Below are 21,407 nucleotides of genomic sequence, written 5' to 3'. Positions count from 1 at the left end.
TCTTGGATTTTTCTTTTTGTGATTCGGCAATGATCCAAGGTTCTTTATTGTCCTTTTATAGATGGAAATCTGCAGATGGATCATTTGAATTGTTTTAGCCGTTAACACCAAAACGGCTCTTTTAGGGAACATCTTCTGGTCAGCTTCAGACTGTACAGGCCATTCCCTTCCTCTGTTTTCTTCAGGCGTCAGGCTTTGTCTTCTTGCGTCAGACTTGTCTTTTTGTGCAGTTGTCTTTTACCAATAATCCATTGACCCATGTTTCTTGGAATTAGTCTTCTGTGTATTTTCGAGGATTCAATTATTGGTGCAGAAGATTGGCAGACTTTGTCCTTTAGTGAACGGATCCTTCATGCTGTCCTGACTGTCACTCAGCTTCACTCGTTATCTTCGAATGTTCAACTTCCATACTGAGTTCCTTCTTAGTCAGCTCCGTTCTGTTTATTCAATTCTGAAGGAGTCTTCTAATTTAGTCAGCTTCGTTCTAGCAACTTTGAAAAAGACTTCTGAGACTGAGTTCTACTCCACTCAGCTTCTATTCTTTCATGCTGAGTTCCATTCCACTCAGCTTGGCTTATGCTGACTTTTGTCCTGTTTAACTTTATATATATATTTGCACTCAATATTGAATAAACACATTAGTACTATTAAATCAAAGCATTTACATTTAATTGCCTCTTAATCATGGATGATTTTGTCAAATCAAAATCTTGTGGAAAGGTGTTTCAACAGACATGACCAAGTCTTCTATGCAATAGCCAGGAGTTATCCTCTTTAGACACCAAGCATATATTTTTAGAAAACTGTTTTTCCAGACTCAGCATGTATACATTTTCTACACGAGGAGCAATTAATATCAATTCGTTTGTATTTCCCTCGAGTATTTGACACTTAGTATCATCAAATATAATCTTTCTGCCGCTCTTGCAAAGCTGAGCTACACTCAGTAGATTGTATTTGAGACCTTTGACTAAGGAGACAGACTCAATAGTTGGGTTACCTCCGATAGTACCTGAGCCGACTATCTTACCCTTCTTATTGTCTCCGAAACTTACACTTCCCCCTCGTTTAAGTTCTAGTGTGATGAATTGAGTTTCATCACCTGTCATGTGTCTTGAGCATGCGCTGTCTATATACCAAAGCTTTGACTTCTCCACGCATGTCAAGACGACCTGCATTTTAAACTATTCATTTTTAGGTACCCAATTCTTTTTGGGTCCTTTCTTGTTAGTGTAAACAGGTGCAAAATCATAGTTTAACTTGAGACGACATACTTTTATAGTGTGGCCTAATTTACCACAGAAGTCACAGAAAGTTACCCTTTGAGGGTGATACTGAGTGTGGTCAGCATTGTTATGCTGAGCGTGCCAACATACCTTAGTGGTATGTCCTTTTCTTCCACAGAAGTCACATTGGACAATCCGCTTGTTGAACCAACACACCTCTTTTGTGTGTCCCCTTTTTCCACAACATTCACATTGAGTGAACTGCATATGCTGACTAGTACTTGCATACTCAGCATGTGGTTTATTTCTTTTTGAGCCTTTTATTTGACTCTGTAAGATTGTGAGATCCTTTCTAAGTTTCTTTGACTCAGATTGAACCTCCGTGATAAGCTTATGCATTATTTGCATGTTGGTATGTAAATCTGAGTTGTCCTGGAGGAGATATCGGAGGTCACTCAGCTTGACCTCTTCAATCTCGTCACATCGCTTGCTGAGTGATTTTATTTTGTTGTTGCATTTTTTAGTCAGCTTATATAAATCACTCAGGGCATTTACCATCTCATTTCTAAACAAGTGTAAGGGTGTTACCTCATTGTTGTGTACCTCCTGGCCAGTTTCATAAGAGAGGTCAGCTTGCTCAGATTGAGAGTGGTCAGCATCATCAGCCATGAAGCATATGTTGGCTGTTTCATTTGCATCAGCTTCAGATGAGGTTGACTCATCACTATCACTCCATGTTGCTACCATAGCCTTTTTGCTTCCCTTATTTTCTTTCTTGAGGTTGGGACAGCTTGACTTGATATGCCCAGTTTGATGGCACTCAAAGCAAGTGACAGACTTGGAGCTGTCCTTCTTGTATTTGTCGCTGGACTCAGCTTTGTACCTGTCACTTCTTCTGAATGGCCTTTTACCGTTTTTGTCATTTCTTCTGAACAACTTCTTCATCTTTCTAGTGAACATAGCTATTTCCTCATCATCAGTTGACTCAGCTTCTGTGGAGTCAGCTTTCATCACTAAAGATTTCTGTTTCTTATCTTCAGATTTTTCTTTTGCCTCAAAATTTTTCATAGAGATCTCATGGGTCAGCAGGGATCCGATCAGCTCATCATATTTGTAAGTAGTCAAGTCCTGAGCTTCTTCTACAGCTGTTTCCTTTGCTTGCCAACTCTTAGGTAAACTTCTCAAGATCTTCTTCACTTGTTCTTCTTCAGTGAAGTTCTTTCCAAGCCTTTTAAGCTCATTTATAATATTTGTGAATCTTGAGTTCATTTCAGAGATGTCTTCGTTCTCGTTCATCTCGAACAGCTCGTAGAGTCTCATATGCTGATTGACTTTGGACTCCTTAACTTTACTAGTGCCTTCATAGGTCACTTCAAGCTTTTTCCAAATCTCCTGTGCTGACTCACAACCTGAAATCTTATTGTATTCTGCAGCATCTAACGCACAGTGAAGCATATTTATAGCCGAAGCATTATTTTGTAATTTTTTAAGATCATCCTCTTTCCACTCAGCTTCACTCTTAACAACTTTCTCATTGTTAACAGTTTTGTACGGCACATGTGGACCTTGAACAATTGCAAGCCATCATGTTTGTGGCTTGAATAAAGTTCTTCATTCTATTCTTTCAGAATGTATAATTAGACCCAAAGAATAAGGGAGGTCTAGTGATTGATAATCCCTCAGGGAGTATCTGTGTTGCTTGGTTTCCTGGAAGGAAACGAGTGCTATTCTCACCCATTTTTCGGGATCAGCTCAAGATTGTTAGATCTTTGAGTAGTGAGCTTGGCCTCTGATACCACTTGTTGGTCCCGTGTAATTAGTTCCAAGGGGGGGTTAGGAACTAATATATCTTTTTCGTTAATTATTTATGTTGACTTGTATGTTTTAGATGAATTGGTCAACTCAGCTTTTGGTCAGCTTGGGCGAGCTTAGTGCCAAACAGCTTTAGTCAGATGTTGACTAAGGCTATCAAGCTTGTGAGTTAGGAATTGACGCTTTAAGGGGTCAACTTCTAACTCAGCACCTTAATTTACTCAGGGCCAGTTTAGGCAATTTATATGCTGAGTAAATATGTCAAACAACACATGCAATGTATATATATATTTTGAGAGAGAGTTTAGAGATTACTCAGTATCACTTATCTTGGTTCGGCCTCTCTGCCTACGTCCAGTCCCCAGAGTCCTCCGGGCTTTTTGAATCCAATACTGAGCTCTTTAACGGTAGAGCACAAACCGATTACAAGGCAGTTGAATATGCAAGAGTACCTTCCTCTATTCGTCTACTCAACTCCTACTAAGTGCTACAACCCAGCACCTAGATTTCTCTACCACTGAATGTTTACAACCAAACACTCAGCACAACGCTCTCAATGTTACAATTGATAATCACTTGTTCCTTTTCAAATAAAGAACACTTTAAAAGATTACAGGTAATCACTCTAGCATTTACACAAAGAATGGAAGATGGGTGTAAGATCTCTTTTTGTATCTAAGTGCTTTCTTTTCTATCTTTTCTCTCTTGTACTTTTGTTTTTTTTTCAATCGGCAATTGATCCAAGGATTTTGATTGTCCTTATATAGGGGAAAATCTGTGTTGGATCATTTTGAAATGATTTAGCCGTTGATGTTAAAACGGCTCTTTTAGGGGACAGCTTCTGGTTAGCTTCAGACTGTTCTGGCCATTCCCTTCCTCTGTTTTCCTTCAGACGTCAGAGTTGTCTTCTTGCATCAGACTTGTCTTTTTGTGCCAGTTGTCTTTTACCAATAATCCATTGACCCATACATCTCGGAATGTATCTTTTGTGTAATTCCAAGGTTTCAATTATTGGTGCAGAGGGTTGGCAATCTTTGTCTTGTAGCGAACGACTCTTTCATGCTATCTTGAGGAATCACTCAGCTTCTACTGCGTAAGTCTTTGTCTTCGGCAATTTCCAAGCTGAGTATATTTTTAGTCAGCTCAGCTTCGTAAGACAATTGTTATTGCGGCTTCTTATGCTGAGCTTTATTTCGCTTCTCTTTGTTGGGCTTTTATGTCTTAGTCTTTTGATGCTAAGTTTGATTCCACTCAGCTTGATACTATGCTGACCTTCATTCCACTTAGCTTGATTTGTTCATCTCATGCTGACTTCGTCCTGTCTTGCTTTTTATATTTATCTTTATTTATATTTATACTCAACATTGAACAAACGGATTAGTACAATTAAAATAAAGCACTTAAATTTAATTGTCTCTTAATCATGGATGATTTTGTCAAATCAAAATCTTGTGGAAAGGTGTTTCAACAGATATGTCCAGGAATATGGAATTGATTATTCTGAGTTTTTTTGCACCAGTAGCGAGAATGGATAAGGTGTGAATTATCCTTGCTTTAGTTGCTGCAAAAGCATGGAAAATCTATCAAATAGACGTCAAATCAGTATTTTTACATGGAGAATTGGCGGAAGATGTCTATGTTGAACAACCCAAGGGATTCGAGAAAAAGGAGCAGCCCCACAAAGTTTACAAATTACAAAAAGCTCTATACGGACTGAGACAAGCTCCTCGCACTTGGTACAGTCGAATAGAGGGCTACTTCTCAAGGGAGGGATATCAAAAATGTCACGGTGAGCAGACTCTCTTTGTGAAATCAAATGGTGAAGGTAAACTTTTAATTGTTAGCTTATATGTCGACGATTTTATTTTTACTGGAAGTGGTGAGTTAATGATGAAAGATTTCAAAAGTTCGATGGTGAAGGAGTTTGAGATGTCAGATTTTGGAACCATGAAATATTTTCTTGGGCTAGAAGTGCAAAAATTAGAAGATGGAATTTTTGTTTGTCAAAAAAATATGCAAGAGATGTACTTAAAAGGTTTAGTATAGAGGAGTGTAATGAGGTTCTTAATCCAATAGTTCCATGTTTCAAAATTGAGCGTGGAACTGAAGTTGGCAGCACTTACTACAGGCAGCTGGTTGGTAGCCTAATGTATTTGACTACTACACGTCCGGATTTAATGTATGCAGTGAGTCTCATTAGCAGATATATGTCACAACCTACTGAATCTCATTTGATGGCAGCCAAGAGAGTGTTGAGGTATGTTAAGGGAACCATAGGATATGGCATCTTATACAAGAAGAAGAGCAGCGAAGGAATGGTTACATATACAGATAGTGATTTTGTTGGTTGTGTGGATGACAGAAAATCAACTCCAGGATATGCATTCATGATAAGTTTTGGGGCAGTGGCATAGTCTTCCAGAAAACAACCAATTGTTGCTTTATCCTCTACCGAAGCTGAATACGTAGCTACTGCTGCTTGTGCTTGTCAAGCGATATGGATGAAGAGAGTTCTTGAGATACTTGGCAGTAAAGGCAATGAATGCACAATAATATTCTGTGACAGCAGTTCAACAATGAAGCTTTCAAGAAACTTGGTTTTACATGGGAGGAGTGATAAGTGTCCAATTCAACGTTCAAATATCCACTTTAGTGCTAGGTTATTTAATTAATTTGGTGTTATTTTGGATATTATTGCTTGTTTTGGTTTGATTTGCCTCCACATGACTCAAACGATTAAAAGGAGCAGAATTGGACTTAATTGAAGCAAATTTGGACCAGAAGGGAATTTGGAGCTGATTCGGAAGAGCTGAAACGAAGATAAAGTTAGTCTTGCCCAAGACTAAGGATTTTGGGAATTGTAGATTCCAGAATTGTTCAGGACTCTCCCTTATTCTATCAAGAATGAACCTGGACAGTTGGGAATGACTAAGCATGCACGAAATTAGGAGATATGATAGATTAGAAAAGATATTGATTGTATTTTAAAAAACAAAAACTATCTTTTTGTTAGCTAATTTTTAGGAGAGGCTTTTCTCTACAAAAGGTCTGATTTACGTTCTTGGAAAAAAGGTTCTTTTTAGGTTTTATTTTTCAGTATCATTTTGTTCTCTTTTTGAAACAGAAACATGTGTTCTTCCATGGCTATTTGTAGCTAAACTTCTATATTCGGTTAAGGGTTAATTCAAAGGAGGTTTTCTTCATTATCGTGAGACCGTTGTGCTTTAATTATTCTTATTAATGTACCGTTTATTTGTTCATTGCATTTAGGGATTTATTCTCAATTGATTATTCAATCTTCGAATGATAACTGCAAGTCGTTCTTTGAATTGGATTGTCATACGGCTGAATTGGTAAAGTTAGAGTTTCACCTAAATGAACCAATCATAGTAGAAATCAATGATATAAATTAGGTTAGTTTTGTATTTGAAAGAATAGATTCAGATTTGACAACCTGAGATTGTCTTTCATGTGACATTAATACAAAATTAATTAGGTTTATTTCAGTCGAATGAACAAGTAATTTAGTTTTTGAATCGTCTACGCTGAGTGTCGGTTGGCTAAGGTCGGGTTTTTCTAATTCATCAGGCTGTCAATAGATTAAATCTTGACCGCTGAGGCAAGATTATTTATTGATTAGGAACTGGTTATTCGCGCGTGCTTGACCAGTTTAATATTAAGGAAGAATACTCCAAACCGATGTATAAGAGTCTATTTTATCTGTCTGTGATCGATACTGAGTGAATTACCTACCTGTGAACCCCCATGACCGGATTTCTCCAAACATTGTTTACATATTTACTCTTGCTGATTTTATTTTATTTGAAATTCTCTTCACAATTGGTTAACTCTCCAAATCAATACCCCATGTTTATTCACTTTGTTTATTTATCAAGTCATTATTGTTTTGAGTCAGTAATATTCCCTTGGGTTCGACCTTTGCTTACCCTTGTTACAAATCCATATTTCCGTCAAGTAAAGTTATATTTATCTTTGGTGGATTCGACACCCATCAAGGAGCAAACACATTCATGTGCGTTATCACTTTCTACGTGATCTATCAAAACAGAATGCGGTTCAGCTAGTGCATTGCAGGTCATAAGATCAATTGACGAATATCCTGACAAAGCCTCTCAAGTTGGAGCAGTTTCAGAGACTTAGAAGTCTGCTAGGTGTATGCGAAATGCCAGAAGTAAACTAAGCAATATTGTTTAGTTTAAGGGAGGGTTTAATAAGTTTAGTATCCTGTTTTTTAGGAATTTCAGTTTAATAAGGTTTACTTAGTCTGAGTTGTCCTATTCTTAAGGGAACTACAGATTGAGTTGTTTTGTTTTATTTTGCTGTTAGCTATTTACGTGGCTTGCTATTTCTTCTCTTTTCTGTTCTGTAAAGGCTATTTATAGCCATCAGTTGAAGCTCAATAAAATACAGAGAATTACAGTTCATATTTATTTGTTTATCTCTGACTTGCTTTTTACACCTATGCTCAAAAGAAAAATAAAAAATGGAAAATAAAAAAATTAGTTTATATTTTCTATATTTTCTTAAAAAAGAAAATATCACCTAATTCCCTATAAATCCTGTAAATATATTAATGGACATAATAGATTGTCCACATGGGCTTAAGCCCAGCTGGTATTTATGCAAATAAATTTGGGCTTTTTAAGAGTATGGACACCTTAAAATAGAGATATTATCGAGTGACTTAAAAAAGGAAATTTACATGAAAATACAAGTTTTAAAAATTATGTACAATTATATCAATAATTTTAATTATATAAAATTAAAAAAATCATTATTTTAAAGATTATGGTTTATAATTTATAAGTTTAGGATATATTTTTTAGAATTTATAATTTATGAATTTAAGTTTAGAATTTATAAATTAGGATATAAAAATATACTTTATTTATTTATTTATGACGTTCAGAAAATAATAATATATTTAGAATCAATTTTTTTTAATAGTAGCTCTGTAATTTAATGATTTTTAGGGATGATAATGTTAGTAAGGCAATAATTGAGGGGTGATTATATAAATTGTATAAATTGAGTGGAAGTCCAAGTTTGATACTTGTGCAAGCATACAAATGTGAATTTTCAAAAGCAACATATTCGATTTTTGTGGCATCATGAGAATGAGAAGCTACTTCAACACCAACAACATCTTGTAATCATGTCTTCATCTCCAGTTTCAATATATTCCATGAATTAGGGATTTATCCAACCGAACCGAACTAACTCAATTCGGGTTTTTATTTCGTTGTCGATTGAGAATCGGTTTTACTTTTAAGTATACTTCGGTCCAGTTTTTAGAGGAAAAATAAACTAAACTGATATACATATATAGTTTTACTTCGTCTATACACGCTATTCGGTTGGTAGTGTTGATGTTAATTATTTTAGTATTAAGATATTTAATTATTAATTCAAATCGGTTTTAAACCGATATACACCTGTACATGTTAGTTTCTCATATATCCAAAAATAATTTTAATATGCTATTTTCTTTCTTTTATAATTGACAATCTTCTTTTCATCTCTGTAAAATGGGATGGGGTATGAGGTGTCATTGTATTCCCGATTATTGAAACCACCTTTCCCGATTATTGTCATACATCCCAAACGATGAAAAATATAAACAGACATGTTGGCAAAAAAAAAAAAAAAAAAAAAAATTGCACCCCTAACCTTCAAAGCTGACTCTACTACCACTAGATGTAAATATATCATATCAAATATGAGATAACTAAGGGGTATTTGGTTACTCCATTTTTTGCTCTTGTTTGCCTTTTAAGCGTTCGATTAGACACCTTCTGTTTGTCTTTCATAACTGAAAAGCAGTTTTTTTACAAAAGCAGGAAACCTCTACTTTTTAGAAAAACAGTTGCAAACCGTAACAGCAAACAACAAACAGCAGATAAACCAAACAGACCTGCTATAAGCTTTCAACCAAATGTTGTCATTTTTCCTTCATACCTTTGTTTCTTGTGTTGTATAAATTGGCCTTCAAACAATCTTCAATGCATAACATTCCATCCTTCTCTTCTTCACTAAAACACTAAAAAAAATTTGCTAGGCCTTTTTGCTATAGCTATGGAATCTGAAGAAAAGGAAGATCCAAATGCTATAAATTTTATAGCATTGTTCGTAGAATTGGAAGTCTTGGAAAATTTTGTAAGTATTTTTTCTTTGTAAGGAAAATTTCTACTATAGACCGAGACCAGTACTAGTCTCTTCTGCTCAGATGATACCTCGTCATTCCAACTGCTACTGTAGCATTATCTGAGTGAATGAACTAATACTAGTCTCGGTCCAGAGTCAAATTTCTTTAGCTACAAGATATTTAATTGACTCTTGAATGATTTTTTGCTTCTTGACAGTTTTTGCAATGTAAGATCATGAAAGCCTCATGGAAGTATATGATTGCAAGAATAATACCAACAACAAAAGCTTTGATTATGAAAATGATATCATTTTCGGGCTTTAAAGTTGGGATTGTGTTACCAAATAATGACAGTTTAACAATAATTGCAACATAGACGAGAACTGGAGCAATTGAGCTTACTTTGTACTTAGAAACTGCAGCTTATTGCGGCTTTGTTTCTGTCTATGTTGTTGTCTGGATCAATTTCACGAGTGTATTCGCTGGATATGATTTGGGGGAAGCGACGAAGAGTTACAACAAGATATGTTTTCAAGATTACGAAGAAAGTTGATTCAAAATTATAAATCATAGTGTGAAGAAGAGAGTAGTTAGAGAGAGAAAAAGTTAAATTTGACGGTTTTAGTGTTTGTTTGGTTCTTCTTTTTTGTAGTTATTGTACATTTAGCTTCAAAAAGTAAAATAAAGATGTTTCAATATGATTGAGAAAACAATGACTATTTTTTATTTTAAAGAAAATCAACAAATAATTTACAAAAAAAAAACTTTGAGACATCCTAGTTTGATTAATGAAATGGAATAGAATACGTATTATCAAGTAATAGAATATGAGAGTATATAATATGTATTTTTTAGAAATACTTATTTATATATTTGGTTGATGAAATAACTAGTTTATAGTAAAAAAAGAACTTTACCCTCAAATATAATTTCTTATTTGTTTTAAATTTTAATTATTATCATTAATTATTTAAACATTTAATATATATTATTTAAAGAAAAATGTACAAAGGTAAAAAAAGGAAAAACGGAAAAAACGATTAAAAAGCAAAAACGGTTAAAATGATATAAACACGAAAAATTGAAAAACCTGGAAAACTCATAAAACATGAAAACACTAAAAATGGAAAAAAAAATATAAAGACGCGAAAACTATGAAATAGTGTCCTTAAACTCTTCAACCATACCATGAAAACAAGTAAAGAACGCAATTAAACAAAAACATCCAAAAATAATAAACACAATTAATAAAAAATAATGTCACAATGTTTAAAAGTGAATTATAATGAAAAACTTTTTTTTTTGTTTTAATAACTGCCAAGACAGTCTCAAATCGGCCAAAAAAACGCCTAAGGGGTCTAGACAAGGAAAATTGAAATGGATTTTCAATTTTGAGTGGCTAGACAGTCCAGATGGCCTTGTTCGTAAGCATTGGTAGTTAATAAATATTTTGATTTTCTGTTTCTTCTTTGACTTATAATAAATAGGCTAGTAGTTACTAAATATTCTTATTTTCTATTTCTTTATTCACATGTATATAGACTTGGTAAATTCTATGGTTACTTTGTTGGAAAACAAAAAAAGTAATCATACTTTATTTTAGTATCCAATAGTAATTGGACATGTGTTAATAAAAATAATGTTAATTAAAATTAATAAAAAGGGTAACCTGCTATAGCAGGTAATATTTAATTATGAAAATTTTAAAGATTATTAATTACAAGGTAAATAATATATGAGTCCCTATATTTTAATCTAATCACTATTTAGTCATTATATATTAATAATACACTATTCAGTCCTTAATTTTAGCTCAATTCAACAGTTTAGTCCCTTATAGAGGGACTAATCTGTTCAATAATTTAAAAATTTAAGTGACAAAACCGTAGATCAAAATAAAAAATAAGAACTAAACAATATATTATCAAAATACGAGAATTAAACAATATGTTAGATATTTAACATAGAGACTGATAAAATAAAAGATTTACATAAAATTCGTAGGTTTTACGTAAAACTCTATTTTCCTAAGGTTTATGAATTTTTTTCTCATAAAATAAAAATGTTACGTAAATTTAGTCAAACTATACGTAAATTATATCTAAAAATAAAAGATTTATATAAAATTCAAAGGTTTTACGTAACTCTAATTTTCACAAGGTTTGTGGGTTTTTCTCCTAAAGTAAAAAGGTTATAAAAGATTTAAGTAAAATTCATAAGTTTTACGTAAAACTCTATTTTCACAAGGTTTGTGAATTTTTTTCTCCTAAAATATAAAGGTTACGTGAATTTAGTCAAACTATACGTAAATTATATCTAAAAATAAAAGATTTACGTAAAGTTCAAAGGTTTTACGTAAAACTCTAATTTTCACAAGGTTTGTAGATTTTTTTATCCTAAAATAACAAGGTTACGTAAATTATGTCCAACTGTACGTAATTTATGTCAAAAAATAAAAGATTTATGTAATATTTATAGGTTTTACGTAAAACTCTATTTTCACAAGATTTGTGAATTTTTTTCTCCTAAAATAAAAAGGTTACGTAAATTTAGTCAAAATATACGTAAATTATATCTAAAAATAAAAGATTTACGTAAAGTTCAAAGGTTTTACGTAAAACTCTAATTTTCACAAGGTTTGTGGATTTTTTCTCCTAAAATAAAAATGGTACATAAATTATGTCCAACTTTACGTAAAATTCATAGGTTTTACTTAAAATCTATTTTCACAAGGTTTGTGATTTTTTTTTCTCCTAAAATAAAAAGGTTACGTAAATTTAGTCAAAGTATACGTAAATTATATCTAAAAATAAAAGATTTACGTAAAATTCAAAGGTTTTACAGAAAACTCTATATTTCACAAGGTTTGTGAAATTTTTTCTCATAAAATAAAAAGGTTACGTAAATTTAGTCAAACTTTACCTATATTATGTCTAAAAATAAAAGATTTACATAAAGTTCAAAGGTTTTACGTAAAACTCTAATTTTCACAAGATTTCTGGGTTTTTTCTCCTAAAATAACAAGGTTATATAAATTTAGTCAAATCTTACGTAAATTATGTCTAAAAATAAAAGATTTACGTAAAATTCAAAGGCTTTACGTAAAACTCTATTTTCACAAGGTTTGTGCATTTTTTCTCCTAAAAGAAAAAGGTTACGTAAATTTAGTCAAACTATATGTGAATTATATCTAAAAACAAAAAATTTACGTAAAGTTCAAAGGTTTTACGTAAAACTCTAATTTTCACAAGGTTTGTGGATTTTTCTCCTAAAGTAAAAGGGTTACGTAAATTTAGTCAAACCTTACGTAAATTATGTTTAAAAATAAAAGATTTACGTAAAATTCATAGGTTTTACGTAAAACTCTATTTTCACAAGTTTTGTGAATTTTTTTCTCCTAAAATATAAAGGTTACGTAAATTTAGTCAAACTATACGTAAATTATATCTAAAAATAAAAGATTTACATAAAGTTCAAAGGTTTTACGTAAAACTCTAATTTTCATAAGGTTTGTAGATTTTTCATTCTAAAATAACAAGGTTACGTAAATTATGTCCAACTTTACGTAATTTATGTCAAAAAATAAAAGATTTATGTAATATTTATAGGTTTTACGTAAAACTCTATTTTCACAAGGTTTGTGAATTTTTTTTCTCCTATGATAAAAAGGTTACTTAAATTTAGTCAAACTATACGTAAATTATAACTAAAAATAAAAAATTTACGTAAAGTTCAAAGGTTTTACGTAAAACTCTAATTTTCACAAGTTTGTGGATTTTTTCTCCTAAAATAACAAGGTTACATAAATTATGTCCAACTTTACGTAAAATTCATAGGTTTTACTTAAAATCTATTTTCACAAGGTTTGTGAATTTTTTTCTTCTAAAATAAAAAGGTTACATAAATTTAGCCAAAGTATACGTAAATTATATCTAAAAATAAAAGATTTACGTAAAGTTTAAAGGTTTTACGTAAAACTTTATTTTTCACAAGATTTGTGGATTTTTCACGTAAAGTAAAAGAGTTACGTAAATTTAGTCAAACCTTGTGTAAATTATATCTAAAAATAAAAGATTTACGTAAAATTCAAAGGTTTTACAGAAAACTCTATATTTCACAAGGTTTTTGTATTTTATCTCCTAAAGTAACAAAGTTACGTAAATTTAGTCCAACTTTACGTAAGTTATGTCTAAAAATAAAAGATTTACGTAAAGTTCAAATGTTTTACGTAAAACTCTATTTTTCACAAGATTTCTAGATTTTATCTCCGAAATAACGTTATGTAAATTTAATCAAACTTTACGTAAATTATATCTAAAAATAAAAAGATTTACATAAAGTTTAAAGGTTTTACGTAAGACCCTATTTTCCACAAAGTTTGTGGATTTTAACTCCTAAAATAACAATGTTGCGTAAATTTAAACCAAATCTAAGTAAATTATATCTACAAATAAAAAATTTACAAAAAGTTTCAAGGTTTTACGTAAAACTCTTTTTTTCACAAGGTTTGTGGATTTTGTCTTCTAAAATAACAAGGTTACGTCAATTTAGTCAAACTTTACCTATATTATGTCTAAAAATAAAAGATTTACGTAAAGTTCAAATATTTTACGTAAAACTCTATTTTTCACAAGGTTTCTGGATTTGATCTCCTAAAGTAAGAAGATTACGTAAATTTAGTCAAACTCTACGTAAATTATGTCTAAAAATCAAAGATTTACTTAAAGTTCAAATTTTTTTTTATGTAAAACTCTATTTTTCACAACGTTTGTGAATTTTTTTCTCCTAAAATAAAAATGCTACGTAAATTTAGTCAAACTATATGTGAATTATATCTAAAAATAAAAGATTTACATAAAGTTCAAAGGTTTTACGTAAAACTCTAATTTTCACAACTCCTAAAGTAAAAGGGTTACGCAAATTTAGTCAAACCTTACGTAAATGATGTCTAAAAATAAAAGATTTACGTAAAATCCATAGGTTTTACGTAAAACTCTATTTTCACAAGGTTTGTGAATTTTTTTCTCCTAAAATAAAAAAGTTACGTAAATTTAGTCAAACTATACGTAAATTATATCTAAAAATAAAAGATTTACGCAAAGTTCAAAGGTTTTACGTAAAACTCTAATTTTCACCTTTATTAATTTATAATAATTTTAGTTGCATTTTTATCTTTTATAATTATAATTAATTTTATTTTTAACTTATAAATTAGTTGGGCCGACTAGACTAGGTTTAGGAATTAGAATCTTTAACTCAACCCAGCCCGATATGAATATAGTTGTTGTATTGGGCTTGGATAAAGTAAATATATATCAAACCTGATTATGCTCGGTTCGAACCTGGCCCGATCCAGCCCACAAACATGTCTAGGTATTATAAGTAGATACTGAGTTGTAACATACTAATTTTAGGATGGACAGATTAGTAACTGCACCAATTATGTTTCATCTATAAATTGAGAGTTGTGGTTCCTAGGGCAAAAACATTCCATATTTACAGTGTCCCTCCATCAAATTATAGATGTGCTAGTTGCTTCTAGTATTAGAAGACTAATCAACAAAAGCGTTTTCGATTATGTTCAATCTGTTGCGCTATAGATTCAGGTACATTTCCACTTTTGATCTCGATAAATTAACATGAATTTAGAGGAAGTTTGGTATTTGATGGGGATAGGGACAAGGATAAATGTTGGAATACACATAAGGATAAAACATAGAGATAAGATAATAATAATAAAAAAAATAGTTGAGAATTATTATTCCATTTTGTTTTGTGGGATAGAGATGTGATAGAGATAAAAATAATATATTTTACTATATTACCCCTACTTAATCTAAATAAGATTTTAGGGTTAAAATGGATTTTTCCATCTCATTAAAATTGCAGGGCTTATCTCACCCCTCCCAAATATAAAATTTGAGGGATAAGTTATCCCTTCTTTATCTCATTGCTCTATCGCTAAAACAAATGTGAAATAATTAATTCTTGGATTTTTTTTATCCCTATCCCACCTCATTTATCCCTCATACCAAACGTCTTATCACGGTTTTCTAGTTGTGTTTGTGGATCTAATTCCAACATAAAACATTCACAATCTTTCTCTCAATCCGTATCTACATCAATTTCTATGTATTTTAGGAATAAAACGAGTGTTATCTTGTATATCTTTCGATACTCGATACTCACCATTTTATTATTACATCGGGACTAACTATTAGATACTTTAGTTTAGTAAAAACCGAAACCAAAACCGAAACCGAAAGAGCAGAATAATATTTTATTTTGATGTGAAATGAGTTGAATTAGGCCCATTTAGCTAAAACAGACATACAACCAGCCCCAAGAAGAAGAGAAACATTAGCACCTAATAAAATTCTGAAATTGTTGAGCAATTTAGGGTTCATAAAATCAGCAGCTAAAAGATCAACAAGTGCCATATATATTAATATTCCAGATGAAGTTGAATTCAAACTTCCTTCAACTATTAAAGCTGTTGGGCTGTTTTCCTTATATATTCTTGATATTGCCATTCCAATTCCAATCCCTATTGGTGTTGTCAGGGAGAAAAATATTGCCATCATTGCTGTTGATTTTGATTTGAATTTTGCCTGAAAATACCAACAAAAATTATTTCATTTTTATCGTAAGAAGTTCTACAGTAGACAGGATGCAGTGAAAAAAGAAATGGGAAAAACGTACACTTGTCATATTTCAATTGGTAAGGTTCAATAAACTGAGATCATAGTAGATTTCACGTTATACACATAAAACTCGGTTAACAGAGCGTTATTCATTTCGTTTGTGTCTGAAACTATATGTTTTACGGTTTGACATAAGATTTTTTACGGTTTTTCTATAAACAAACGTATAAAAAAATTATTTTCAAACTGTTAAAAATGTATATTCCAAACACAGATAGAATGAACAATATCAGGTTAACCGAATTTCATATTAATACTTAAATGACTTTAAAATGAGAATTTTCAAGAATTAAAGTTGCTTAGAACATAAATTCTTGAAAAAAAAATTAGTTTGAGGCTGTGAACGGTCAATTTGAAGTATTGATTGAAACTTAATAACCATAATATTAGAAAGGGTAAAGTTAAATAATTTTTTTGTTATGTTTTAAAATTTAGTGGTCATGCCGTGAACATGAGTAAAACTCAATGGTCATGTATAATTTAGGATTAAATACATGAATATCATAATTAAGCACAAAATTACAACTAAGTCATATCATCAAAACTTAATTCTTAATATGTTATTATTCTCTATATATTATAATTTTATACCACAATTTAAAAATTCCAGACTGCAATTTATAAATTATAAATCCTAGAAAATATATTCGAGACTTCTAATTTATAAATTATAATCCTTAAAATATATTACAAATACTGATTTTACTAGTTTGATTTAAGGAAAAATTATGACTTGACATGCTTATAAATAGTTGTTAAAAGATGAATTTTTGTGTAATTTTCCCTATAATTTACCCAAAAACATGTATTGAAAGCCCAAAAGTTCATATTTTTATTTACAGATGCTTTAAAAAAAACAATTTATTTTTGGATAAATGAGTTTTTATTTTTTATTTTCTAAAGTGATATGATCTAAATTTATATTTATCGTTTTTTTAAAAACTGTCCGTTACCTCTAACATATGAAATTGTACAATTTCAATTCTAATATTACCAAGCAACATCAATTTACCTTATTAAGCATAAAATTTGAACCTATTTATTTGATAGTTATTCGACTCAACATAGGATCTTCCAAATAAATTGTCAATAAACTAAAATAATTTCGTGTATTTTGACAAATTATTTATAAAAATTTCAATAACATAGTAAATATTTCGTGTATTTTACCATTGGATTAATTTTATGTTCCACCATCCAATGGTGAAAACACACCAAGTAATGGTACTTTGTCAAAAACAAAGTAACTATAGAAGGCACCACAACTTAAATATTGACATTTTAATATATTATTTATAAATGTGCTAATAACATAAATATTTTTTATATTTTTTATATTTGATATGACAATTAAATGGTATATCAAATAGATTTAATTAGTTTTATTTTTATTTTTTGGTTAAATAAAGGTAAAATTGATACCTGAAAAGTTGTAGTTATCCTTTTTAAAATAAAGTTAGGTTGGCAAATTAAAACATAATTAAGGAAGGGATGTTGTCATTATGTCAACATATTCCAACATTCTAATCTATGCCTTGTTTGTTTATATATTTACTTTATTATTTATATGTATCAATAGATCTATATATGTTGACATGATTTCAATAATTTTTTGGTAGGGATTCCCAATAATTTAAAAGTCTTATATATATAAATAAAAAAGTCTTATATAAATAATTTTTTAATTAAATATTACTTTATATCTTAAAATGGAGAAATATAGTAAAATTAGACATAAAGTTGGCAAAAAAAATAGTTAGTTAATTCATGGTCAATTTTGTCATTTTTTATGTGGCATGTCCTTTTACTTTCCCAACTAAATTAATCTCATATTTAACATTATAAATAAAATTAGCATTTAATTTATTACTATATTCTTATACATGTAGGAAAATAACTATAAATAAATAAAATGATGGCTAAAATGAATTTTTTGAAACTTTATGAATTAATTTATACAGTATGATATTTTCAAAAAAAAATTATAGTTTAATCTAAAATAAACATGCAATTACTTAATTAAATTAAATTAAACTATTAATTACCTGAGCAATGCAGCCACCAAGACCCATGCCTTCAAAAAACTGGTGAAAAGACAAAGCAACTAAGAGAGGCTTTATAACTTGAACACTGTTTGAAGCACCTAAAGATATTCCTATTATCAATGAATGTACCAATATTCCCAACTCCAACACCTGCACTTCACCAAACCATTCGTTACTATGTTTTTCGATTATCTTTTCGCCGAAATTGCTAATGTAATATTTAATTACTAACTAATGTGAAAGTAGATATTGTGTTTTATTATTAAAAAATATTATTCATCAATAAATTTATTTGAAGAAATGAGATGAAACTAATGTGAAAATTGATACTGTGTTTTATTATTAAAAAATAATATTCATCAATAAATTTATTTGAAGAAATGACGTAAAATGATAAAGAGATGAAATTTTAGATCAGAATATTAATTTTATTTAACTAATATTTTAAAATAAAATATAAATAATAGTAGTTATTATCTTTAAAATTATTAAACTTTTGTGACTTTTGGAGTATATTGTCCAAATTTTTCTGACTGTCAATACTAATTACCTGTGCTAGTATTAAATTTTTACACGTATAAAAAATTAATAATACTGTATATGTTTTATTTTTCAAAAACTTATCTGATAGATTACGTTAGAAATGACGACATCTCTAAGTAAAAGTCAAGTTTAGAAGAAAAATGATAAATTACTTACTTGCCATTGAATTTTATTTTTTTAATATTGTAGTTAGGGTTATTGAATTTCAATTCTTAATATTGAACTTTGCACTTTTTCACATTGATAGCTACGCAATTTTAACTAACTCCTTAAAATGATCGTTAAAGATCTCAAAATGAAAATATTTAAGAATTAAAGTTGTTCAAAAAGACATTTATTATGAAATCACTTTTTTATTTTTCAAAATCATTTTTTGGAGCTTTTTTTCTCTAAATATTCACTCGATTTCCTGATCAAATAACACTTATATGACCTCAAAACGAAAAATTTATAAGAATTAAAGTTTCTTAGAATATCATTACATATTTGAATTTTTTATTTTAAAACTATCAACCATCGTTTCAAAACATTGAGTGGCCACTGATATTAACGAGTGCAAAGTTACCCGACAAAAATACCCTTTGTCAAGAAAAAAAAAAATCTTACTTGTGAGATAATACGACGTCGTATTAGTTCCGAAGAGCTCAAATCTTGATTATCAAGAGAAGCAGCAGAAGCATGAGGATGAAGATGAACATGTGAATGTGAATGATCATCAACAACACTACTACTTCTTTCAACATCAACATCGTCTGCAACAACCTGCTTACGATGTTGCCGCTTATAAAACCCCGTCGCGAAAGAATCAACCATCAAAGTCCCAATCGAAGAAACCATAGCAATAAACCCCGCAAAAGGGAAATTCCGCCACGGATTTTGATCCAGACAAGGTGAAGTAAGATGATCAAAAGCTTCAGGAAGTATGTGGATGAAACTCGTCGCAAGAATAACACCAGCAGCAAAAGCTTTGATCATGAAAAAGATGTCATTTTCAGGTCTCAAAGCTTCGATTTTGTTCCCAAATAATGGGAGACTAACACCGACTGCACCACAGATTAGAATTGCAGCAATTGAACTTACCTTGTACTTAGAAACTGAGGAGAATTCGTTGCTGTCTATGTTGTTGTCTGAATCGATTTCACAGGTGCATTCGCTCAAAACGATTTGGGGGAAAAGGAGAATCAGAAAACAACATGTTGGAATGAAGATTCTGATCATGGTGTGGAGAAGTGAAGAGAGGTAGAGAGAGAAAGAGGAGAGAGAAATTAGGGGTTTTAGTGTGTTGTGTTGACAGAGAGGAGTGAGTTGGGTTTTGTATAGGAGGGAGAAAAACTATGAAACGGCATCGAATCTCAATGGTTGGTGATGAATTAAATGCGTTTTGTTTGTAGTATATATAATGTGCTCATTGCGTTTTAAATTGTTTATTTAAATGGGTGATCATGATGACCTCTATAAGTGTTTGGCTCGGTTGTGACCGGATAGGGGTTTGGGTGCGGAGTGTCACGGATAGAGGTGTTAATGGGGGAGGGTAGTTTGAGAATTGTTCGAGTTTTGTTCGGTCAAAGGTCGGGTTGATAGGGGGTTTTGGGTGTGGAGTCTTAAGGACAGAGGTGTTAATGAGTTAGATAGTTCGTAAACTGTTTGAGTTTAGTTTGGTTAAAACTCGGCTTTATAAGGGCTAATTGGGTGTGAAGTGTCATGGGCAAATGTGTTAATGAATCAGGGTAGGTCGTAAACTGTTCGAGTTTCGTTCGGTTAACGTTCAGCTTGATATGGGGCTTAGATTCGGAGTGTCACGGAGAGAGGTGTTTATGAGTCAAGGTAGTTCGTAAATTGTCCAAATTTCGTTAGGTCAAAGCTCGGCTTTATAAGGGCTAATTGGGGTGCAAAGTGTCACTGGCAGATGTGTTAATGAATCAGGGTAGGTCGTAAACTGTTCGAGTTTCGTTCGGATAAAGTTCAGCTTGATATGGGGTTTAGGTGCGGAGTGTCACGTATAGAGGTCTTAATGACTCAAGGTAGTTCGTAAACTGTTCAAGTTTTGTTTGGACAAAGCTCGGCTCGATAGGAGGTTTGGGTGCGGAGTGTCATAGACAGAGGTGTTAATAAGTCAGGGTAGTTTGTAAGCTGTGAGTTTAGTTCGATCAAAACTCGGTTAAATAGGTGCTTGGTTGTGGGAGTAGATCCATTTGAAAACCACTTCTGCGAGGGATGGTTAAACTCCCCGATCTTCATAAAAGGGGATTGTCGGTGTTCAAATTTGTACCTTCTACTTTTGAAGTTTGTATGCGTCTTTGGTTATAATTAAGGTGATCGGATGTGTTGGTTGTAATTAGATATAATAATAAAAGTGTTCTTGAGCCCTAAACTTTTCGTTCAATTAGTTTCTTGACATGTTATTATAGCCTCTTAGACCAAGTGGTGGATGGTTCAGATCACGACAACCTCATTTGGTGATTAAATTTCAACACATGGTAAGATGAATCTGTGTTGTATATGTTTTGTATAATTAGGGTTATTATATTGAATGTAATCATTACAAGTTGTAAAGTAAAAGGTTCTCTTAAATCTTATGTATATAAACTCTAATACAAAAAGAAAACCGAGAAGAATACAAAGATTGTGAGATGAGGATAAGAGTTATAACCAACAAGATAATTACAAAGAGGTTGAGACAGATAGTAACTCTAACTACACCCTCAAGTTATTATCGAGAACACATCGAGAGACGACTACAAAGTTAAGAGAAACGTGTACTCGGTAACGGTTTGGTTAAAACATCAGCCATCTGATCCTCAATAGGAATTATCCGAATCTGTAGAAAACTACAAACCACCTTTTTCGGAACAAAATAATAATTCAATTCAATAGTTTGGCTCGAGCATGAAATAGTGGATTGACATAGAGA

General features: G+C 31.2%; 1 protein-coding gene across 1 annotated transcript; it reads right to left on the bottom strand.

Annotated features, from left to right (window-relative positions):
* Nucleotides 1–15,422: 15,422 nt before the first annotated feature.
* LOC136205274 (zinc transporter 1) lies at nt 15,423–19,846 on the bottom strand. Its single transcript, XM_065995800.1, has 3 exons — nt 19,103–19,846; nt 17,954–18,103; nt 15,423–15,815 (listed from the first exon to the last, which is right to left on the bottom strand). The coding sequence occupies exons 1-3, from the start codon at nt 19,712–19,714 to the stop codon at nt 15,510–15,512; spliced, it is 1,068 nt and encodes a 355-aa protein (XP_065851872.1). The 5' UTR covers nt 19,715–19,846; the 3' UTR covers nt 15,423–15,509.
* Between the last annotated feature and the right edge of the window lie 1,561 nt (nt 19,847–21,407).

This window comes from Euphorbia lathyris, chromosome 9, assembly GCF_963576675.1.
Source record: "Euphorbia lathyris chromosome 9, ddEupLath1.1, whole genome shotgun sequence".
Taxonomy (NCBI): domain Eukaryota; kingdom Viridiplantae; phylum Streptophyta; class Magnoliopsida; order Malpighiales; family Euphorbiaceae; genus Euphorbia; species Euphorbia lathyris.
This window is presented reverse-complemented; position numbering and strand designations above follow the sequence as displayed.